Source organism: Leptodactylus fuscus, unplaced genomic scaffold (genome assembly GCF_031893055.1).
Source record: "Leptodactylus fuscus isolate aLepFus1 unplaced genomic scaffold, aLepFus1.hap2 HAP2_SCAFFOLD_57, whole genome shotgun sequence".
In the NCBI taxonomy this organism is placed as follows: Eukaryota; Metazoa; Chordata; class Amphibia; order Anura; family Leptodactylidae; genus Leptodactylus; species Leptodactylus fuscus.
Window position 1 is genome coordinate 480,161 of NW_027440600.1, and position 25,799 is coordinate 505,959.

General features: G+C 43.7%; 1 protein-coding gene across 1 annotated transcript in view; it reads right to left on the reverse strand.

Annotated features, from left to right (window-relative positions):
- LOC142188597 (NACHT, LRR and PYD domains-containing protein 12-like) overlaps positions 1-25,799 on the reverse strand; it is a 221,019-nt gene that overhangs the window by 79,515 nt on the left and 115,705 nt on the right. The window contains exons 6-8 of the mRNA XM_075261890.1: positions 11,848-12,018; positions 4,389-4,559; positions 2,704-2,874 (exon numbers count right to left, since the gene is read on the reverse strand). Of these exons, the coding sequence (XP_075117991.1) occupies positions 2,704-2,874; positions 4,389-4,559; positions 11,848-12,018 (513 nt within the window). The remainder of the gene's footprint in view (positions 1-2,703; positions 2,875-4,388; positions 4,560-11,847; positions 12,019-25,799) is intronic.

The following is a 25,799-nucleotide window of genomic DNA, read 5'->3' on the forward strand; positions in this document are numbered from 1 at the left end:
GATCGAGTTGGATTCTAATTTGATGGTTTTCCGTCTTCCCTGGGATAAGTTGGAAAAGTTGTCAGGTTTAATTGATGGGTTTTTGGGTGCGCGCAAGGTGACCTTGCCTACTGGGATTGCTGGTTTTTGCATGCCGCGTCATGCCAATGGGCCGTGTCTTCTTGAGGCGCTTATTGTTGGCTACTCGCGGTGTTTCCTTACCTTCGCATCGAATCCGGGTCACTCGCTCTATGAAGGCGAATCTCTCAGTGTGTCATTTGTTCTTGGAGTCCTACAATGGCAGGACATGTAATCAGGCATTAGAGGTGGGTAACCAGGATTTGTCATTGTATACTGATTCTTCTGGTTCTTATGGCTTTGGCGCGGTATTTGGCCTTGAATGGTGCTCGGAGCAGTAGCCCCGCTCCTGGCGAGAGTTGGGTTGGTGTGCCAGTTTAACTCTACTCGAGCTGTTCCACATAGTGGTCGCTGTCGTGTTGTGGGGTGATTCTCTACGAGATCGATGCATGTGTTTCTGGTGTGATAATGAAAGTGTTGTCAATGCCATTAATCACTTTTCTTCTTCCCCTCCTGTTTTGTCTCTTCTTAGGTTCTTGGTGCTGCAATGCTTGGAGCTGAATATTTGGTTCTGGGCTCGCCATGTGCTGGGTGTACAGAATTCAGTTGCTGATGCTCTCTCCCAATGTCATTTGCAGGTTTTCCGTCCGTTGTTGCCAGGTGCGGCCCGGGAGGGGCTTCCCTGTCCCCCATTCCTGTGGGAATTGCTGATAGCAGAGCGATGTCCTTGGTGCAGCAATCGGTGGCGCCTGCCACTTGGACGGGTTATGGTAAATCGTGGTGTTCCATGGTCCAGGGCGAAGATGTTGCTGGCTCTGCGCAGGCTCAAGTTGAGGTTTCTGTGCGATATCTGTCCTCTTGGCGCTCATCGAGGAAGTCTGGAGCGGTCGCTAGGAGGCGTTTCTCAGGAGTTAATTTTCATTTTCAGTTGCGGGGTTGGGAGAGTATTTTTTCATCGTTTGTCATTCGGCAAGCCTTGAAAGGTTGGTCGCGTGCTGGTGCGTCGGTCGACTCGCGTCGCTAGGTGTCCTATAACCTTTTGTGCAGGCTTGTGTCCATCTTGCTGTCGGTTTGCGCTGATCCTTAAGAGTCATCTGTTTTAGCCTCCGTTTTTTCTTTAGCCTTTTTTGGTGCCTTGCGTGTTGGGGAGATAGTCTCCCCTTCCAAGAGCAGATGGGAGGGGGGGTTGCGCGCCGACTATGTTGTTCTGGCTAATGGGGTTTTGCGCTTGCGTATCAGGCGCTCAAAAACTGACCAGTTGGGTAGAGGCGCGTGGTTGCCGTTGCAGGCAGTTAGTGGTCCGGTTTGCCCAGTACGGGCGGTATTGGAGTATTTGGCTGTTCGACCTGCGGCATGCCTTTTCTCCTCCATTTGTTGGGTGATGCCGTCACTGTGTTCCAGTTCCGTTCTGTGTTGCGTCGCCATTGGGAGTTCCTTCTGGGGAGTACAGTACACATTGTTTTCGGATAGGGACAGCTACGGAGGCGGCGCGCGCGGGTTTGTCAGAGAAAGTGGTGCGTAGGATAGGAAGATGGCGTTCCGCGTGTTATGCGGGCTATGTATGTCCGGAGCTGTTGCACTAATGGTTTTTGTTTTTCAGGTTATCAACGCCTGTTTGTGTGCATCCTTGGGCATAGCTACATGTTTTGGGTGGCACAGTGTGCTGAAGTTCGATCTGTTGGAAAGGCATTGGGATTTCATGAAGTGGATGTATCTTGGAATGGTATCAGGGGTCTTCGGTGGTGCCAAGTTTTGCCAGCGGCTATTGAAGTCAGCCGTATCACTTCCTCGCCGGTGGTTTTGGTCCTGCCCACTGGCGGCAATGACATAGGCACCCTTAGCATGGCTGAGCTGATAACCTTGATGAGGACGAATCTAGATAGGATAATGGGGTATTTTTCAGAGGTGGTATTAGTATGGGCAGAGATGGTCACGAGAGTTACTTGGCAAGGTGCTAAGGAGGCGTTAGCGTTAGAGAGGTCTCGCAGAGCCATTAATGCAAGGCTTTGTGCAGTCTAAAGGCGGTGTCGTAATGCATCACCGCCAGTTAGAGGGGGATAATAGACGCCTTATGCGGCCCGACGGCGTGCATTTAAATGATATTGGTTTAGATATATTCCTCTCGGGCATTCAGGATGGGGTCAAGCAGGCTTTATTCCTTTTTGGTTGGCGGTTGGAACCCTGCTTAGGCAGGGTTCCTCCATGGCGGTTGAGTTAGTAATGGCGGGATGATGGCGGATTTGTCCATGGGGAACACCCTGCGGCAGACATATCGCGTCACCCGAGCTTTATGACGTCGCCACGTAGGCGTGGCTTTGGACGTCACAAGTTGGTTACGTAAAGGTTAATTGAAAGTTGAAGTTTATGATAAACAATTAATATAGCTGTGGCCGACCCCGTCCACTTGAGTTTAATACGGTGTCTTTGTCTTTATTTAAGAAGGGTTGGGAGATCACATGGCTAGGTCCAGTTTAGTCTACACAGTCAGGATTAGATACACAGCTCAGTAGAGACGTCACATATGAAGGTGCAGTCAGCAGTTTATCTCATAGACATAACAATGGTGCGGAGGAGCTTAAAATAGAATAACATCCCTGTATAACTTGTCCCCACATGTCTCCTCCTGTACACATCTCTTATACTCACTGTAATTCCTCTATCCTGCAGGCTGGACTGGACAGAGCGGCCATCAAGTCACTGAAGTAAGGACCATACAGACGGTTACCAGACAGGTCAAGTATCTTCAGGGACTGGTTATTCCTTATTCCAGAGGCCAACTGGGTGCAGCAAGTGTCTGGTAGATCATTACTACCCAAACTGTAAGAATGAGAAGATGAGATGTGAGAGATGTATCAGCAGCTGTATCACACATGATAGGATTAGATACACAGCACAGTATACAGTATCACACAGGATAGGATTAGATACAGCTCAGTATACAGTATCACACAGGATAGGATTAGATACACAGATCGGTATACAGTATCACACAGGATAAGATTAGATACACAGCTCAGTATACAGTATCACACAGGATAGGATTAGATACACAGCTCAGTATACAGTATCACACAGGATAGGATTAGATACACATGTAACACACAGGAGGGCCAGGGCTGGTATCACGGGTAATATATCAGATGTGGCCGGCTTTCAGGGGGTCCCTGGGTCCCAAATGTGCACAAAATCTCCTTTTTGATGTCCCCGACTACCCACCCCCACGTGATATCTGACAATGACAACAGACAACCAGGTTTCGGGGGTAGCCGTTGCTCTTTTACTAGCAGGATGAGGTAATACAAATGTACATATGGAGTAATTCTTCACATACAATACAGTGATCTTTGTAGGTAGTGTCCAATTGAGCAGGTGATAGAGTTTGGAGCAGGAATGCTTTGGATAGTTTAATTAGTAGTTGCTTGGGTAGTTAAACTTGTATATACTTGTAAAGATGGCCTGTATCCAGGGGGTTAGTCCTCAACAAACTGGGTACACGTGTGTAGAAGAGCAAATACAATTCAGCAGCGGGAGACCCTCAATTTCCGCCAGACTAGCTATGGGCTTCTTAAATATAGATTTGACCCAAAGACTTACTTGAATAGAGAGATACATGTTAGGTTCCCAGATGTATGGATAAGCAGGTCTGTAATCTTTAGTGCTTGTAGGCTTGGAGCTTCAGAGGAAAACACTCTCTGAGGAGAATCTTGAGTACAGAGGAAAAGCCATCTCTGTTGGAAGTGCTCTCAGACTTGGCTGCCATTTTCAGCTCTCCATGTGCTGCTCTACAGCTGTCTTCACACAAAGGACCCAGACAAAAGGTCCCCAACCCCCCTAGAGGGGGCTGTAACTCCTCCTCCTCCAGGCCAGTCAAGGGAGCTTGATTGGTCCTGAAGGTCACCTGATCATACTGGACATTCCTGTACACTGGCAACTCAAATTACAATGGCAAAGTATAGGCAGGTGTAGTTCACAAAAACATCCACAAGATGGCGCATTAATAGACCCCCTGTGTGCTGGCTCCGGTAATATATAGAAGGAATGAAGGGGGAGGAAACTCTTTACCTTATATGCAAATGTGCATACCATCTCGGTCTGCAAGGACTATTAAAGGGAATGGGACGAGCAGTACTGGGACATTACACACAGTTCAGTATACAGTATCACACATGGTAGGATTAGATACACAGCTCAGTAGAGATGTCACATATGAAGGTGCAGTCAGCAGTTTATCTCATAGACATAAAAATGGTGCGGAGGAACATAAAATAGAATAACATCCCTGTATAACTTGTCCCCACATGTTTCCTCCTGTACACATCTCTTATACTCACCGTAATTCCTGTATCCTGCAGGTTGGACTGGACAGAGCGACCAACAAGTCACTGAAGTGAGGACCGAACAGACGGTTATTAGACAGGACAAGTCTCTTCAGGGACTGGTTATTCCTTATTACAGAGGCCAACTGGGTGCAGGAAGTGTCTGGGAGATTATTATAACCCAAACTGTAAGAATAAGAAGATGAGATATCAGCGATGTATTAGCAGCTGTATAACACAGGATAGGATTAGATACACAGCTCAGTATACAATATCACACAGGATAGGATTAGATACACAGCTCAGTATACAGTATCACACAGGATAGGATTAGATACACAGCTCAGTATACAGTATCACACAGGATAGGATTTGATACACAGCACAGTATACAGTATCACACAGGATAGGATTAGATACACAGCACAGTATACAGTATCACACAGGATAGGATTAGATACACAGCTCAGTATACAGTATCACACAGGATAGGATTAGATACACAGCTCAGTATACAGTATCACACAGGATAGGATTTGATACACAGCACAGTATACAGTATCACACAGGATAGGATTAGATACACAGCTCTGTATACAGTATCACACAGGATAGGATTAGATACACAGCTCAGTATACAGTATCACACATGATAGGATTAGATACACAGCTCAGTATACAGTATCACACATGACTAGGGTTGAGTGATCGTGTTCGGAAAAGATCGGATTCCGATTGGTGATCGAGTAAATTTCACAATCACGTTCAGACTTCCGATCCCGATCTTTTTCGGCGGGATTGAGGTCGGAGGTTAGTTTCCACAATGCTTCGCTACTGGCCAATCATTGTGGGAAAAGCTAACATGATGCCGGAAACTCAGGCACCATGTTAGCTATGGACAATAATGTGATTGGATATCGGAAGCATCATCACACCCCTCTATATAAGGGCGGTGATGATGCTGATGCCACTATTTTGCTGCACATGCTAGCTAGGGAGAGGAGCTCAGATGTAGCTAAGGAGAGGATCTCAGTTGTAGCTAGGGTCAGTGTAGGCAGGTACTTAGTTGTGCTAGTGAGGCTCTCATTTTTAACTAAAACTAAGAAAAAGCTTCATCTGTGAAGAAGGGAGCTGTATTCTAAAAGTATATACACCTTTGAAAAAAACATATCTACATTTTTTTTTTCTGAAAAACAGAGAGACTGTTCCCATCAAAAAGGAAAACTCTCCAGTCACTCAACTAAATAAAATCTGCTTTTTCACTTGAAAGTTACTATTTTATTAAATAACATGCCCCAAAGAAATAAAAAAAGTAAAAGGACCCAACAGAGGTGCTCTGGCCAATGCTCAACCACCTGCCGGCAAAGGGAAAAACCAGGCGTCAGCATTGCTTGTGTACGGCAAATCCGGTATTCTGAATGCAGATAAGCCAGTCCACAGAGAATTTATTACTTCATATATTGAAGCATCTTCTTCTGGAAGGAATTCCTCCTCATATTCCACTGAACGAAGCTTTGGGTCATCTGCTGTGCAAAATGTTCAATGGGGATCCAGTTCACCCCCTTCTAAATTAACCTGTTACACAAATTTGGAAGAAGCTGAGGGATCTGCTGCATTATTTTATTTATTTATTTATTTATTTATTTTTAAATGTAGATTGTCAGCCCCACATAGAGCTCACAATGTACATTATTCCCTATCAGTATGTCTTTGGAATATGGGATGAAAATCCATGCAAACACAGGGAGAACTTACAAACTCCTTGCAGATGTTTTTTTTTTGCCCTTGGCGGAATTTGAACACCACAGCTCCAGTGCTGCAAAGCTGCAGTGCTAACCACTGAGACACCATGTGGCCCCCCTGCTGCATTATTTGATCATTCAATGTCCAAGTTCTCAGACATACAGCTGCCATATGAGGATCATGAAACACAAATTCCAGATGCGGCTCCGTCACCAGCATCCAGGCCAGTCCATGCCATAGTGTGGAAGATCGTTCAGAAAAGCCAGTGGATGATGGCTATGTTGAGAAAACTTGGCCTCCACTTGAAGAGGATCATGGAACTACTTCTAAGGATGAGGTTCATGTTCCTTTGCCAGTGCCACCAAAACGTCATCCAAGTAATGCACAAATCCCAGTTATAAGACACAGACCAGTAAACACGACTCCTGCCCGCATTGTGCGAGCCAAAGCGCCTAAAAGTGCTAATACAAAAAAGAAAGGCTCCAAACTGTGTGGTTATATTTCACCAAAGATAAAAATGACCCAACGAGGGTGATATGCAAGACTTGCAAGCAGTCACTTAGCCGAGGAAAGGACACTAGGCACCTCAATACAAATGCTATGCCTAGGCATCTGAAATCTGTACACCCATGACTATGAAATATATAATGAACAATAGAGTAAAGAGAGGGATGTGCCTGTGAACGTTGATCCACCATGAGCTTTGGCGAGTTCTTCCACCTACTTTTCCAATGCCAGTGCCATGTACACACCAACTTCATGTGCGCCAGGCAGCAGTGCTGGACAACAGTCAAGGAATTGGCATAAAAGAATTACAGGAACCACTGGCCAAAGAGCCACGTCTGAATTTCGCATGTTCCTCTCTTTCTGGCTCTAATATTCAGCCCACCCTCCAACAAGTAATAGAAAGGAAAAAACCTATCCAGCCACACATGAGCAAGCTAAGCTTCTTACTAGAGATGAGCGAACAGTAAAATATTCGATGTTCGTTATTCGTTTCAAATAGCCGATCAATATTCGACTATTCGATCGAACATTGAACCCCATTATAGTCTATGGGAAAAATGCTTCGTTTCAGGGGATCCCACCATTCGACTCAGGAGAGTCACCAAGTCCACTATGACACCTCAGCAAATGATGACAACGCCTCTGCAATGCAACTGGGACAGCAGGGGAAGCATGTCTGGGGGCATCTAACACACCAAAGTCCCTCTATTACCCCACTATCACAGCCTAACAACTACACACTTTCTACACTCAAAAATACCTCTATCAAAGTGGGAAAATACCTGGAAACCTTCTTTCTTCCCCAAATGGATGGACACAAACCCAAATTCAAGCTAAAGAAACATTAAAGGGGTTGTCCAGTCACAAGGATCCTATCTATGCTGCTTGTTAATGTGAATGTAAGACTTTTCCTAAATACATTGCTTCAGCAAAACTGCTTTGTTTGTCCACTATATCACTTTATTCATTTTTTTGTGGCCACAGCCCTGACCTAGCTGCTCCTGAGTCAAGTGATGTATCTGCTGCTCTGAGGGGAAGGAAGGAGGGGCTAAGTGCAAGGGAGCGAGCCTGGAGGGGGGGTAGTTTACCCTTTGGGGGAAGGGGCCACCAATGCATGGTTAGACGCCGGCACAGGTGAAGCCAGCAACATCGCTATGCTTCTGCCCTGTATGAAGCCAGCAGCGGCAGAAGCGATGCTGCTATTCCGGGGGGGGGGGGGGGAACGGAGGAGCGGAATAACAGCATCGCTTCTGCCGCTGCTTGCTTCATGCAGGGCAGAAGCATAGCGATGTTGCTGGCTTCACCTGTGCCGGCGTCTAACATTCCCCGGCATCCGCTGTAATAGAGAGGCGAATGCTGGGGACAGTTAGACGCCGGCACAGGTGAAGCCAGCAACATCGCTATGCTTCTGCCCTGCATGAAGCAAGCAGCGGCAGAAGCGATGCTGTTATTCCGCTCCGGGGTCACATATGCAAAGCCAAGCGGCGAGATGCCGCCGGCCCTGCGTGCATGCTCATACACCAGTCTAGCCTTCACAATGCGAATACAGACCCGGCACCCACGTGTCCACAGTAATAAAAAGAAAGAAATACCAGTCAGCTGTAGGCATCCTCACACATCAGCAATAGACGCCAAAAATCATCTCCTTGAAGAAGAAGTCCGCATTTCCATGTAGGTTTCTCTTCCATGCCGCATGTTGAGCCATGCTGTCCTAGCTGGGGGGATGGTAACAGGCACATGTGGAAACCAGCTGAACCAGGTCTTAAGTCCATGCTTTACAATGGAAACAAAAGGAACAAAAAACTCCACAGGGTTTTCCATTCGATTTATAGTTGCTAAATTCATAGTGCTAGATTGCTTGGTTACCGGATTCTTGAAGATACAGAGAAAAAGAGTGAAAAAGGAAAGAAAAGTTTGCTCCCAGCTTGGAGCACTGCATCAAGGCAGCCAGCCTCTCAGGGGGCGGCGCCTAAAAAAAAAAAAAAAAAATAAGACCTTCCAAAATTCACTTTTCTGGCCCTTAACATGAGCCCTTCCAAATTAAGTTAGAGGCCCTTAAGCTGAGCTACCAGCAGAGATTGGGGCCCTTCAGGTGACTTCAGCCTCTACCTGCAGAGTTTTAGGCCCTAACTTTAACTTAGTTCAGCCTTGCCTTAGTAGAGCCTTTAAAAAGCAGTGTTTTTGGCCCTTGGAGTGAGTAGAGCCTTGCACCTGCAGTGTTTTTGGCCCTTGGAGTAAGTAGAGCCTTGCACCAGCAGAGTTTGGGGGAATCAGGGTGGATTGAGACTCTAATCAGCAGAGTTGGGGGGAAATGAGGGTGGATTCAGACTAACCAGCAGAGTTGGGGGGATTGAAGGTGGAATCAGACTCTAACCAGCAGAGTTGGGGGGAATGAGGGTGGATTCAGACTCTAACCAGCAGAGTTGGGGGGATTGAAGGTGGAATCAGACTCTAACCAGCAGAGTTGGGGGTATCAGGGTGGATTGAGACTCTAACCAGCAGAGTTGGGGGTATCAGGGTGGATTGATCCTAGTAGGATCAGAATTGTGCATCACTGATGGTGGAGGAGTATGAGGAGGAGGAATTGTAGAGGGCGAGCACACACATGCAACTTCATGTCGGGGTGCTTGGCACTGGTGGACATGAAAATGATGGGTCTATCCAGTGGCTGTTCATTTTTATCAGCGTCAGCCGGTCAGCACTGTCAGCTGACAGCCGGCTGCGCTTATCCGTAATTATGCCACCGGCAGCGCTGAAAACCCTTTCCGAAAGCACGCTGGCGGCAGGGCAGGAAAGGACCTCCAATGCATACAGCGCAAGTTCCAGCCACAAATCCAACTTGGAGACCCAATAAGTATAGGCCGCAGAGGGATCGGAGAGGACAGGGCTGGTGTCAGCCAGGTACTCCAGCAACATGCGCCTATACTTATCCCTCCTGGTGACACTAGGCCCCTCAGTGGTGGTAATTTGGCGAGTGGGTGCCATTAACGTGTCCTAGACCTTGGAGAGTGTGCCCCTGCCGGGTGTGGCCCGGATGACAGTTTGTCGCCTGTTGGAGGAACTCTCCTGTGTGCCACCAATGACAGTTGATGGAAACATCTCCATCATATTCTGCACCAGTTTCTTGTGGCAATCACTCATGTGACTGGCCCTCCCCTCTACCAGAATAAAATTACAAACATAATTTTTATACTAGGGGTCGAGGATTGCAAAAATCCAGTAGTCGTTGCTCTCCAGGATTTTGGCAATGCGTTTGTCAGTTGCAAAGCACTCCAACATGTATTCAGCCATGTTTGTCAGAGTGTTACTTGGCATCACTTGGCTGCCCCCACTGGAATGCTCACTCTCCATTTCCTCCTCTTCCTCCTCCTCCTCCATTTCGCCCCAACCGCCCTGCAGCAATGGGACGCAATGAACTTTCCCTCTAGCCTCCTGTGTGACAATGAGATCATCTGCCATTTCGTCATCCTCCTCCTCTTTCTCCGTCAATATACGCTGTGAAGTGGACAGGAGTGTGCCATGACTATCCTTCTGGGATCGTCACAGCTGACCCTCATGGTTGACTCCTCAAAGACATGCAAGATCTTGCATAAGTCTGCCATCCATGGCCACTCATGGTCAGAAACTGCGGGAGCTGACTTTGAGGAACCCTTGGGTTTTGGAGATGGTACTCATCAGGCGTGTGCAACAGAGGAGGAAGAGGATATTTTCTTTGAAGACAGCCAGGAAATAGAAGACCACCAGGGCCACATTGACTCCAGGGCTGGACAGATCAGGCAATGGTTGGACACTGGGTCACACACTCAAATTGCCTCTATAGGTATTTATTCAGAGGAGGAGGATGATGAGGATGATTTTGATCAGGAGATTGATGTCACTGTGGAGGAGTCACTCCAGCAGTCCCAGTCAACAGGCATTGTGCATGGATGGGGGGGATGCAGAAGAGACTATAATCCGCTTAGATGAGTTGGACAGTCATGAATCGCCACCAGGTACATTGCCACACATGTGTCATTTCATGCTAAATTGTGTTCTGGAAGATAAACGTGTCAAAAACATGCTTACAGATCCTGAATACTGGGTGGCAACCCTACTTGATCCTCGCTTCAGGGATAAAGTTCCGGGCTTCATTTCCATTACACCACAGGCTTATAGGGACATTGATATGCACCATCAAACACTTTTGGATGACTTAATGGACACATTTCCTACAGAAAGCAGTGAGTCAAGATCATCTCCAACTCCTGCAGACCTTTCACAACACCGTGGTGGTCCCAGAGACAGAAGCACAGCCTGTTACAAGGGAAGTGTGGGCATAATGGCTAGTGCTTGGCTGTCTTTGTTGAGGCCTACTACAGCAACATTAAATGTAGAGATATCAGACCGGAGACAGCATTTTTTGTTGCAGGTGGAAGACTATATGAAAACGCACATAGACATCTTACCACAAGAGTCTTTCCTGCTGGACTACTGGGTGTCGGAGCTGGAAATGTGGCCTGAACTTGCCCAGTAGGCAATGGGGTTATATTCCTGTCCAGCAGCTAGTGTCTTCTCAGAACGACTGTTCAGCACTGCAGGTGGTGTTGTGATGGAGCTTCTGACAAGACTCTCTGCTGACAATGTCTATCACCTGAGTTTTATAAAGATGAACGAGGCCTGGATTGAGAAGGGCTATAACACACCGATGGCAGATACGGCATTATAAAGAAATCCATGTTGTTACAAAATGTCTCATCGATTTTCTGTAGCTCCTCCTGCACATAATTTTTTTTTGTATAGGTTACAATTTTTCAGAGGCTCATGTGTTTAAATTTTTGGACTCCACGCTGTGTGGCGATTAAAAAAACAATGACATTTAAGAGTTCCCTTACTCTTTCTATGAATTCTAAGAACTTGTATATATTTTTTGGTAACTTTTCATAACTTTTGAAAATGATCTTAGAAAAAAAAACAAAAACATTGACTTGCATTAGGATCGGAATTGGGATCAACTGGTAAATGATTGGAAATCGGATTTTAAAATTGATCATGAAATCTCAAGATCAGCTCAACCCTACACATGACAGAATTAAATACACAGCTCAGTAGAGACGTCACATATGAAGGTGCAGTCAGCAGTTTATCCCATACACATAACAATGGTGTGGAGGAACATAACATATAATAACATCCCTGTATAACTTGTCCCCACATGTCTCCTCCTGTACACATCTCTTATACTCACTGTAATTCCTCTATCCTGCAGTCTGGACTGGACAGAGCGGCCATCAAGTCACTGAAGTGAGGACCGGACAGACGGTTAATAGACAGGTGAAGTATCTTCAGGGACTGGTTATTCCTTATTACAGAGGCCAACTGGGTGCAGGAAGTGTCTGGTAGAAGATTACTATCCAAACTGTAAGAATAAGAAGATGAGATGATAGGATTAGATACACAGCTCAGTATACAGTATCACACATGCAGTGGCGTAACTAGGAATGGCAGGGCCCCGTGGCGAACTTTTGACATGCCCCCCCCCCCAACCGACACCGAAGACCGACCCCGTCCTCCGCACTCTATTATGTCCCTTAGTAAGCCCTGCACACAGTATTATGACCATTAGTGGCCCCTGCACACAGTATTATGTCCATTAGTGGCCCCTGCACACAGTATCATCCCCAATAGTGGCCCCTGCACACAGTATTATGTCTCTTAGTGGCTCCTGCACACAGTATTATGCCCATTAGTGGCCCCTGCACACAGTATTATACCCCATAGTGGCCCCTGCACACAGTATCATCCCCCATAGTGGCCCATGTACACAGTATTATCCCCCATAGTGGCCCCTGCACACAGTATTATCCCCCATAGTGGCCCCTGCACACAGTATTATGCCCATTAGTGACCCCTGCACACAGTATTATATCCCATAGTGGCCCCTGCACACAGTATCATCCCCCATAGTGGCCCCTGCACACAGTATTATCCCCCATAGTGGCCCCTGCACACAGTATTATCCCCCATAGTGGCCCCTGCACACAATATTATCCCCCATAGTGGCCCCTGCACACAGTATTATGTCCCATAGTGGTCCCTGCACACAGTATTGTGGCCCATGCACACAGTATTATCCCCCATAGTGGCCTCTGCACACAGTATTAGGTCCCTTAGTGGCCCCTGCACACAGTATTAGGTCCCTTAGTGGCCCCTGCACACAGTATTATGTCCCATAGTGGCCTCTGCACACAGTATTATCCCCCATAGTGGTCCCTGTACACAGTATTATCCCCCATAGTGGCCCCTGCACACAGTATTATGTCCCACTGTGGACACCCATAAACAACTATTATACTCTGGGGTCTTTTCAGAGTATAATAATCGGAGACCCGGAGGAATAAAAACATAAAAAAACAGTTGTTTACCTGTCCCCCGACTCCTATGCAGTCGGCCGCCACTCTCATCCTTCTTTAATGACATCGGACGTCACATGACCCGGGAAGCAGGCCGGGTTCATGTGACGTCAGAGACGTCAGACAAGTATTAAGAAGACCTGGCAGTATCGTGGAGAGGTAAGTAACAGTATTTTTTACGTTCCCTTACCTCTCCCAGGCCTCCAATCATTATACTCGGGGGTCTGCAAAGACCCTTGAGTATAATGATAGTATTTGTGGGGCTGGCGGTGTCACTTACCGATCCCGGCCCAGCCAGGATCAGCAAGTAAATAAGGTCCATAACGGCCTATTTAAAAAAAAAAAAAAAACAACGCAGCAGTAGCGGCTGTCACCGGGCCCCCTAATGGCCCGGGCCCTATGGCAGCCGCCTCCGCTGCCTCTATGGTAGTTACGCCCCTGCACACAGGATAGGATTAGATACACAGCTCAGTATACTGTATCACACATGATAGGATTAGATACACAGCTCAGTATACAGTATCACACAGGATAGGATTAGATACACAGCTCAGTATACAGTATCACACAGGATAGGATTAGATACACAGCTCAGTATACAGTATCACACAGGATAGGATTAGATACACAGCTCAGTATACAGTATCACACGGGATAGGAATAGATACACAGCTCAGTATACAGTGTCACACAGGATAGGATTAGATACACAGCTCAGCATACAGTATCACACATGATAGGATTAGATACGCAGCTCAGTATACAGTATCACACAGGATAGGATTAGATACGCAGCTCAGTATACTGTATCACACAGGATAGGATTAGATATGCAGCTCAGTATACAGTATCACAGGATAGGATTAGATACAGCTCAGTATACAGTATCACACAGGATAGGATTAGATACACAGCTCAGTATACAGTATCACACAGGATAGGATTAGATACACAGCTCAGTATACACTATCACACAGGATAGGATTACATACACAGCACGGTATACAGTATCACACAGGATAAGGAGATATAATAAATGTCCCTGTGTCCTCCTTATCTCTACTTTGTTTACAATTTTCTGCTTTTAATCCCCTTATCTGTCCTCTAGGGGGTGCACGGCATTTGCTATCAGCATAAAAAGGTGTCAGTATACAATCAGTATGTGCATCAGTCTGTTTTAAAGTCTCAAACTTAATTCAAACGGATTGATGGCATACTGATGTGTGAACATACCTTAAGATGAGATACCATAAATTAGATAATGACCTAAGACTGGCCATTTTGTTTATTTATCACGCTGGCGAGGTGCTGTATCTAATTGTTGGAGAATACCAGTATCACTGGCTGGTGTAATTCTAAGCCAAATTCAGCATATGCCGGTATCTCCCTGCATTATAACAGCATCCCCACCAGGCTAAGTCCAATGCCACAAGTATACAGGTCCAACTAAAGCTAGGAAATAGGGAACATCCGTTTACTAGGTCCCCTACTCTAGAAAAGCACCATAACTCATTTCTATATTAAAATTTCAAATACTCGCCCATAAGTTTTCCCTACACGCTTCTACCTCCCGATTTAATCAGTGGTGAGTATTAGGGGCTTAATTAGGCATGTACAAAGTACAATTCAGGGAGCCCAGGCTGCTACTGTCCAGTGGCCAACGCTCTGGCATCTCCTTCTCGGTGCTTGGTGTGGCCGTGAATTTGGTTTTTCCCTCCACACTTCTACTCTGCCCTGCCCTTCACGTCTGTTTGTTTGGCACTGTCTGGTTGTTTGAGGTGGGTTCCAGTTTATTTTACCCCAGTCTCGTGTTTACCCTTTCCTCACCTCTCCACTGTCCCTCTCCTCATTCCTCTTGTTTTGTACTTTGTTGTGCTGCGTGTCCGTTGTCCAGCACCTCCCGCCCTGTTTGTTTGTCCGCAGCTGCACCTTTATTTCTGCAGGGGTCACCACCCTAGAATCCCCAGTCCCTAGCTTCTTGCAGCTCTTGCCCTGTCTGTCTGTCAGGTCTTCGTGCTAGAGAGCCAGGAGTCGTCGGGGCCAAGGTTAGCTTGGAGACAGCTGACCACCACCCGTAGGCAGGGCCTAGCTAGCCACCGTAGTGCCAGGGATAGTCTCCTTCCCCTGTCTCCTTAGCGGTGCAATCTGCAGCCTGGAATCTGTGTCTGGACTCTGACACGAACGTGACACTAACCCTGTGATTATTTGTAGGAAAAGAATAAGATTTGGCCATCCTGAGACAATAAGTGATATCACTGTACAAAATATATGAAAATTCGATAAGTTCTTTATGATTTAACCCCTTAACGCTAAATCACGTACCTGTACGTCAGGGAATGTGGTTATTTCCCGCATTCCCACGTGCATGTACGTGATGGAGATCGCACGGGCTCAGAAGCAGAGCCTGTGCGATCTCCATGGGAGGCCAGCTGTATCTGACAGCCAGGCTTCTCCTGTAGCAGCAGGGACGGTGATTGCACCGACCCCCCCATTTAACCCTTAAGGTGCCATGATCCATAGTGATCATGGCACCCTAGGGGTTTGGCCGGCTATAAAGCATGCTGCCAGCTGCATAAGGAGTCTGTGTTAGCTGTAATTTACAGCTACACGCTGCTCCTTAATCTTTCCCCCATCAGAGCGAGCTCCGATGGGGGGAGGGTTAACCCCTTGGATGCCAGGACAAGAGGAAGCTAGTCTATGCATCTGCATAGCTAGCTTCCTCTATAAATTGAAATACACGTGTATTGCAGTCTGTAGTTAGTATAGAACCAGCGATCCTCTCTGATCGCTGTTTCTAGTGTGCTTGCAGCACAAATAAAAAAATGTAAAAAAGGTTTTTTTAAAAAATAAAAATAAAGTGTGTAAAACAAACAAAAAAACAAACAGAGTCACATTTCTTGTAAATCTGGAAAATCGCTGTTACACTTGTAAGCCTTGTAACGTCCAAAATAAATTAAAATACAATCAAAAGATGATGCCGATATAAAGCAGAGATATGGTGGATAATATTTATTACTGTATTTGGGTGGTATAACTATCTGCCTGAAAAGCAGAGAATTTCACATTTTGAAGATTGCAATTTTTTCCAAATTTCCATCAAATTTCCTATTTTTTTAATAAGTAAATACAAAAATATTGATTAGTGTTTACCACTAACATGAAGTATAATGTGTTATGAGAAAACAATCTCAAATTCACTTGTGTAAGTTAAAGCGTCTCAAAGTTATTGCCATTTAAAGTGACACATGTCAATTTTGAAAAAAGAGGCCTGGTCCTTAACATACTTTTGGGCTGTGTCCTTAAGGGGTTAATGGATGTGTGTTGTCTGGAGCTCCAGTGTGACGTGTGCATGTATGTATGGAAGTGAATGGGCCCATATGCGTTACATGTGTTTGCTATATGCACATGCTCTGTTTGTCCATGTCTGTATTGTTACATTTTTAGTCTCCACAGGGAGCAGATGAAGATATTGATAACCCCACAGAGGGTGGTGACAAGTAGATATGAGTTTCTTTCCATCGTTGAATATATATACATATATGTGTGTTCTGGTGAATATGAGATGTACTTGATATAACATATACATGTGCTATGTACTCAGTGTTTATTGGTTATAGGTTTATACTACAAATCCATGAATGTTAACAATCGGGAATTATTTTGTGAAAAGGTTTTATCTAATACTTGTACAATGTTATTGGTCATTTTTATTCAGATGATCCTTCTGATAAGGTGCTAGATAACTGTCTAAGTAGATTAGAAGTCACTCGAATATCTGCTCTGTAATGTGTTTTTTTGTGTATAAATTTTTGTTATGACGGGGGAGGGGGAGATAGATTTGATCCCTTAAGGTTTTTGCTTTCTCTGCTGATATATTTTGAGCATTTAACGAATTAGTTGTAATTCTGGAATAATTAGAAGTTGTAGAGAATTGAATTTACTTAGGATTGTATAAAATAAGTCTGAATACAGGTTTGGCAAGTTTTAGACAGCCAGCCACTTACAATGGCTGGACCCTCAGACTAAAGAGTGTCTTTAGGTCTCAAAAGTCCTATTGTATAACTCCTAAGGGCAAATCAAGTATTGTATTGCCCTGAATAGCGTAAAGTGGGACACTGGAAATCTAATTAGAAGTGTCTGTTATTATCACCTTAACTAAAAGAGTCAAAGGAAGTGATAGTCGCTGCCAGAGATAGCCAGAGTATGAAAAGATTAGGCAAATGTTTTATGGGAAATTAAGTGAATATTATTGTGATATGTTGATAATTTTTATTCTTTGTGCCACAGATAGACAGACATGAACCTGCTGTGTTTCCTCTACTGGAACGGTTGTAAGGCCAGTAAAGGCAAGCTGCAATTTTGTAAGCAAAAAGGAGGTGTTTTTAGGTCATTGTCTGAGCAAAAGTACCAAACATCTTTCAGATGAACAGACCATAGTGGTGAGAGCACTGCAGGTGCCAAACCCCCCCCCCCCCATGCTCAGTTACATACCTTTTTGGCCATGGATCAGATAAACTGTGAATGGGCCTGTAAAACCTGTTTGACAAGGGCTTGCCTGACTATCAGAAACCTTTTTCAAATCTATGTCACTGAGGTGGAGGGACAGGCCACTGCAGTCCTGAGGCATATTATAGTACACATTTGTATACTGTTGCAAGGGGAACGCCCTCTTAAGGGTTGTACTCTCCGTACAGGCCCTGCTTGAGACAAGCTCAGACATTGTCCTAGACCACCCCCTGGTGGTATACAAACCACATGACATCTATGCAATCATCACACAGATAGACATGTCATATTTCTTTGGCAAGATAGAGCAAGATGGAATTTGCTCTACAATCCTCCTCCCACATCTCATTTCAGCGTTATTTGACTTTTGAATCCTGCAACTCTTTTACCAGTAGGAGTTCATGATTCAAAAGGGGGGAGTAGATGATGAGATATTTAGTAGATGAAAAAAAATTTTCTTTTTTTTTTTATTACTAATGAGATATTTTTAAACTCCCTCTCAGAAGAGGTGGCTTCAGTCATGTCACTGATGCCCCATTGGAGAATCCTGACTATGAGATGTTTGTGGATGGTTCCAGGTACCTAACAGAAAAAGGCAAATTTGTTACAGGGTATGCTGTAGTCATTATACATGACACCATAGTATAAGAAGCCCTTCCACCACACATGTCAGTATAAGAGGCTGACCTTATAGGAGCCTGATAGCACAGCAAACATTTACACTGACTCCAGGTATGCGTATGGCATTGCATATGGTTATGGTCCAATATGGAGGTCCAGGAACTTCCTGACAGCACAGGGCAAACCAATTAAGAATGGAAACTTAGTAAGTCAGTTGGGATATGGCCATATTGCTCCCTAAGCAGTTGGCAATTGTGAAAGTCAGAGCTCACACAAAGGGAAGAGACCCTGAGAGTATTGGAAATGAGAAGGCTGATCAAGCAGTAGCACTACTGCCATGGAAGGGTCTCAACCAGGTGAGAAAAGTGGATATTGACCCAGCAGAACCCAAGGGGCTGTACGCTAAGGTGACTGGTACCAAAGAATGTGAAGGAATGTGGAAAATGGGGGATAGCAGTATACCCCCAAATGGCTGGTTTGGCCCACGGTAAGGTGCATGCCTCTTGAAATGCCATGGAGTCACTAGTGGGTAAGTTATGGGTCGCCCCAAGTTTTGGAAGGGCTGCAGGGAATCACTTAAAAGCATGTCACATATGTGCTCTACACAATCCAGGGCAGGTAGTTAAGACACACCACATGCACATCAAAATCCCTGTATACATTCTTGAGAATACAAGTAGTTTACATACAATTGCCTGAATCTGGAACGTACGAATATGTGTTGGTCTGTGTGGATTTGTTCTCAGGTTGGATCAGCCAAGCAATGACGCAGGTAACTGCCAAGAAATTGATATCTGAGCTTGTGTGTAGATTGGGGATACCTGAGATGATAGAGTCTGATACAGGTACACATTTTACAGGTGAAATAATGAATAAAATAATGTATGTATTTCAGATTGAGCAGAGTTCAGGCAAAGTGGAAAGTTTCTTTGAGTAGAAGTAGCCATGTGTGACCTGGTGAGCGGGGGATGGGCGGCTGCAGGATTTAGTATTACTACTGACAGATATATGTGAGCCTGCATGGCATGTGTTAAATGCAAAGTAGGCCAATAAATGAAAAGTGTCTTTGAGCCATGCCCGGAGCCCTTGTACCTGTTCCAGGGATTGCAGGATAACTATATGCTATAACTATAACTTTAGTAACTACTAAAGGTGAGACGGTATAAGTACGTGCTTGTGTGTATAGTTATTTCTCTTCAGGATGGCCTGGGGCATATCTGGTGAAGAAAGCCATCACAAGCGGGCTGCAGATAGACGGCTACTGAAGAAGTAGTGTGTCACTTGTATTTGTATTTTCTGTAAGGTACCCTCCTGACAGAAGAATTGGTTTTAGCCCATATCAAACTTTCTTTGGGTCAGCCCCTAGGTTAGGGTTGTATTCTTGGCAATCCCTCCAGATGTGGTATGGTGTACTGACTGACTATGTGATGTCTTGGCAAAAACATCTGACTAATGTATAGTTTTGAGTTTTCTCCTCCCTCTCAGATTTTAACTTAGTGGATGGGACCTATTCATTTGAGCCAAGAGATTGATGACACGTGAGAAAAACCTTGGACCCAAGAGTTGATGGTCTTTCTAAGTGCTGCTGATAACCAGTATTTCTATGAAACTTGACGGAAAGCCTAATTGTATCAATGCTTCACATTGCAAAGAAGTCTCTACACAAAAAGCAATGAAGATTCTCCTGATGTTACTGTTACAGATGGTTCTGGCGATAAGCCTGCATAGAACATTTGACAATGAGTGGGACAATAAGTTTTTCTTCTTTAAACATCATATGATCTTGAACGAAGATCTGAATGTGTCAGACTGTAGGATGTGTCCTCATAGCCCCATATTAGCCTCAGTCATGTTATATATATAGCTGTTTTCATAACACAACAGGAAATGTTTGAAGTAGTGATACATAGTATAAGCAAGTGAATGTCAGTAAAGTTGCAGTAATAATCTTAGGTTTATTTTGTTTGAAAAATACAAAGCAGACTGAAAATAACAGGCCAGAACTATGATTGAGATTAGGTTAGAATACAGGAACATACGAGGGGAATCTGGAAAAGTCCAGCAGTAGACGTTGAGTCACTGAAGTACCTAAATATGAATTCCTGTATTCAACTATCTCAAAATGGGGGAATTGTTAGGATCACATCCTCCATCTTGTATTCTGTCAGCCATCTTGTAACCTTTTTCTTATATAAGCTTTATAAGAATGTCTGTTTAGAGTCTAAGAGACCCCTTTAGGGGATAAGGCGTGTGGAATGTTAATGGAAGGGTTATAACTCCTTATCTGTTTGTGGTAAGGGTCTCATCTTTGAAGGTGTGTAGAAACAGGTTCTATAACCTGTTGATCATTAGGCCAAAACCAGAGTGGTCAGACAGCATGTGATCATTATCTCTCTTGCTGTGATATATACATCTAGAATTAGTGTAAGATGTTGGTTTACACATAAATATTTTAGATTCTTCTTTATGTCATGAGAAAGGTCATCCCAGTTTGGAAAGTAATAATGAGATGCAGATTACAGTAGGCCTTGGCCCATAGTCATGTGCCACAGCTTATGTTATAACCAATCATGTCAAGTCCAACCTGCTTTTGTCTGTATAAATACTACCTCTCTGTAACAATAAACCAGAATCCATTTTGATACACCACCATCTGTGTCTTTGTGGTTCTCCAGGCTAAGGATGGCTGTAGCCGATCTTGGCCTGTTATTCAATTTGAAACTACAACAACATAAGCTCTGGGGGTCTTGTGACCCTAACAATAATATCGTTACATGCACAAGAAGCCTCCTGTCCAAAGAACGGTGATATTAAGGGGCCATGGCAACATTCAGTTCATATGTTATTACACATCATATGCAGATGTCCCAACGTTCTCAGCATTATGTTCACATCGCATACATTCATAAGGTATACACGCGATCTCTGTACATGAAATACCAATCCTTTAGAGAATAAATCATAACCATTCTCAACTCATCCATATTCCCATGCACCTGTGTAATCCATATTATCTGCTGCAAATGTCGTATTGTTATCCTAACCTTGGTAAGGGGATGTCACATAAGTAGTGTAACATCTATATGTTTCATCAAAACACCCATTTCACGCCCCTTTTCTTTGAAGTTGACAGGTACCACGCCTCCTTAGTGCCCAAAACACTTCATGTCAACACGCCCCATTACGCCCCCTTTCCTTTGTGCGTTGTCAGGTCTCCACGCCCTCTTCCAAACTTTATTCAACAAATCGTTATAGCGGAGTTACATTATATAATAATAATATGCACATAATAGATAAAGAGTTAATAAAATCAATATCTTGCACCATACAATGAAAGGACAGAGGAAACCATGTTTCTTATAAATAAGCATGGACCCCACTCCCCTTTCATTGTATCATGCAAAATATTAGCTATATAAGCAAAATGTATCTATCTCAAAAAATGTATCTGATAGCCTAGATATGTATCTCATAACATTTTAGCCACATTCACACAAAGGCATTCCTGCACAAACCAAAGAGTGTATCACATTGCCACCTGTTCCAAGCTGTGCATTCGCAAGTGTTTCCATATGGGGATTTCTTCACGCTTAATTGTCAAAAATTCAGCCCTGCAGGTCTGTTGGTATATACAGCTGGCATTGCACTTATATATAGTAGGTAGCCTTTCGATTACAAATATTTCAACTAATTTATCATTATGGGAGCTTTTCTTATTAAACAAATCTAAAACCTTCTTATAAGCAACACTCCGGGCTAAATGGTATAAAAAGAACAAGGTGTACGCGCCACAAACAGAGGTTTTATATGATTGTAATTGTCTATTTTGATAGATATCTCTCTTACAATTCCTTTCTATAAACTGAACAAAGCTCCAAGGGTAAATCTCAAAATCCGGTTAAAATCCATAAAAGTCGAAAAATATAGCGGCATCATGATAAAATATAATTAGCACCCAGTGCGAACCGCGTTTATGTGAATCATCTGTATTGACGATGTACCCGGCAGGTCACTGTAGCACAAGCTCATCTGGTAGAAAGTCACACGGAAATACACCAGCAAATATACGGTTCATATACGGGTCAGATTTAGCCAGAATTATAAGTTGTAGGCTATTCATTTCTGAAAATGGCAGGCAATGTTTAATAAAAAAAAATTGCATACAATTTTTATGCTGTCAAGTCTGAGAACATGAATCAAGTTTCTTATACTTTACATTGTATGTTATGTATAGAAATACTAATTTTTCCTCAATAAGGTTACATAGTTCTGAGACAAAGAAAGGAATTTCCAAGATGGAGCTTGATTCCTGTTTGGCACACCCTGTAACAGAATTCCACAGACTGGAGCAAGGAGGTGTCTGGCTGGACATTGAATTTTGGAGCCAATGGGAGATGGACAGCAGCTCAGGAATGCCAAAAGGAGGCAGTAACCCCTCTTTTCTTTGTTTCTTAAGTGTGTGGACTTTCAATAAAGAGCCAGTAGTGCTGAGCTGGGCTAAGGGGCTAAGCATGGCTGGTATGATACGGAAATGCAGTGTCTGTGTCATTATTAGTAGTTTAAACATGCTCATTAATTTGGACTGACTGATTGATGCAGGATATAGTCGATTATGACCTTGACAATTTGGTGCCGAAAACGACTTTGACGGAAGTCCAGAGAGGCTTTTGACCCGCACGCGTCACCTTAAAGGGGCTCTATCAGCAAAATCCTGCAGATAGAGCCCCACATATGCATGCATAGCCTTTAAAAATGCTATTCAGGCACTGTAAATGTTAAATTAAACTACCCCCCCCCCCCCGTTTTAAAATAATAACTTAAAAAAAAATGTTCTCTACTTACGGAACGTGCACCCTGGGTGGGCATTCAGGGTGCGCCATCTTCTTCATCCCCACCTCTTCTTCCTCTGACGTCTTCGGGTCCCATCCTCCTCCGGCGCATGCTCGCGGACACTGATAAAAAAAAAATAGCCCGAGCGCATGCGCAGTAGCCGTAGTAGAAGCCGCGTGCTACTGCGCATGCGCCCGGGCTATTTTTTTTGATCAGTGTCCGCGAGCAAGCGTCAGAGGAAGAGGAGGCGGGGAAGAAGAAGACGGCGCACCCTGAATGCCCGCCCAGGGTGCACGTTCCGTAAGTAGAGAACATTCTTTTTTAAGTTATTATTTTAAAACGGGGGGGTAGTTTAATTTAACTTTTACAGTGCCTGAATAGCCTTTTTAAAGGCTATGCACGCATATGTGGGGCTCTATCAGCATGATTTTGCTGATAGAGCCCCTTTAATTGAACTCTGTCATTTTCCGAGGAGGGTCCGGAACCTCAGCTGATCACGGTGAGTTTACTTATATTATATATATGTATCCTTGCCTGTAAATCGGGAAATGATGGTTAGTAAACTTGGTGGTTATGACGGGTTATTTGTCTGAACCCCAGAAGGGACAGGGTTTCTGGAACTTTCCTCTGGTAGTTTTAAGAACTGAGCATTGCTGTTTTTTCTTTTGTCCCATGTGGCTCAATCAGTCAGGGTTCTCAGTAGATGGACTGAATTTGAAAGTTGAGACTGTATATGGTCCATGTTTAAGTCAAAAGAGCCTGTCCCTGAGGGACATGAATAACCCCCATGATTTAATTGTGAAGAGAGCAGGCAAGTAGCATGTTAAAGGCAATGAAAATTGCCTTGTAGTCAATCCCATGGACAAGCTGCTGCTATCAGAGTGAATAGAGGCGTAGTGAGAGACAATGGAATGTTACAAGGCACAGCCGGGTTTAGAGGCGTCTGCTATAACAAGAGAGGGATTTCTGGAAGTTGAATGTAAGGATGAGTAACTTTAAAAACAAATACAAAGAATCTGATACATTGCCAAGAGAAATAATTCCTTGTAAAATTAGTGATAGGTTCAGCTATAAAAGACCTCACTGTATACCACTATTATGATGTTTAGAGGATTATCTGTTTAAACTTTGGTTGGGATCTAGTAAAGAAAATTATAAAAGTCTGGTAAATTTCCCTTAAGGTAACTCCAGGTATAGTTTAAGAGGTTCTGAACATCCGTGGTGATTATAAAGTGGGGTTTGTGATGAAAATATTCAAAGAGTTGCATGAAAAATATTAATGTGTAATTTTGGTGTCGGTAATAACTGCTATCTGTTTGAATTATATTCGTATGATTCCCTGGATTTCACAGCTTTAACTGACTGCCGAGAGCTTCAAGAAGGAGCAGAGGAGTCGAAACTTGGCTTTGTTCCAGCACCAGAGTTACAGTCCTTATCATATCTATTGTGTCCAAAGGAACATGGTTGGGCATAAAAAGGTTAATCTTAGTGAAATATACTGACAATGTGTATACAGGGATATCCAAGTATATGATGGTTATGTTTATTGTTTTGTCTGTTATTGTCTTTTAAACTGTTGCATCTGAAGGAAAAAAAAATAAGGTGATAGTGAAAAGTTTTGAATCTTCACAGTGTGGGTATGGGAGGTCACGCAGGGGGAGCTGGCCACTCCCCTTTCGTCGCCTCCGCAATCCACAAGTTGAGGTTTTATCCCAAGTTGAAAATTTTTGTGCAAGAGTTCAGGGAACAAAGGATATTCTGATTTTTCTTTATGTATTTATGTGTTGATGTATTATTTATGAAGCTTCTTTTTGTGTTTTGTCCAATAGTTATGTGTTAAACTTGTGTTGTAACTTTATATTGTGTCATGTTATGTTAATTATGCTAATCACATCTTTCTTTGTCTCAGCAGTATATATATATATATATATATATATATATATATATATATATATCCACACCTATACTGTATAGACATTCACTATCTGCCATTAAGGATTTGGTATCATTGTTCCACAATGGAATGCAGGAGGAAGGGCGTCACCCTAGTGTTCTGACGCCATCTTTGATCTCAATGCTGGACCCTCTCAGACATACACAGTAAAATCTATTACCTTCTGTGTTACTTTGTGATGAACCATGCTCCTATAAATCAGGATTGTTCCCTATTGTAGGAAAACGGATATGAAAATTTAAAAAGGTGTCCCAAGTTTGGAAATTTAAAAAAAATATGTGTGTGTATGCTGATTGATAAAAAAAAAACGTAGCACAGATTATTTTTGTAATGATGTTTTGGTTTTAAAAAGGAAAGAGAGGAAACTTATTTTGTTCTATACTAAGTGAATTAGAAGCCACCCCCATATCTGCTGTGTAATGTCCTTTGTGTATAATTCTGTTATGTGATCAGGAGACTGACTTGATCCTTTTACTCAGTGTTTCTGCTTTCTCTGCTGATGAGATTGTATGAATGTGTCTCTGTTCCTTTAAGAAATGTGCATTAGAGCTTGCTGAATCCTGTAGTCCTACGCACACACAGAGGGAGGGGGGCACAGCCATGTGTGGGCTGTGTAGCTGCTTGCATGAGAAGACACTGCTAACAAAGGGGGTCATAAATCTTGGGTTGGAAGCAAAGCTGGGAACAGCTGGACAGCTCAGCTGCAGTGTGATAAGAAGATAGACATTCTTGAACGTGTCCAGCTTTGTCATTGGTAAAATATCTATTTCACAGAACATGAAGTCATTTAAGAAAAAGATAGGAAACATAAGAGTCATTGTTAGTGAACATTGGAGGATAAAAAATTAATAATTGCAGGATGCTTTTTGTTTGGTT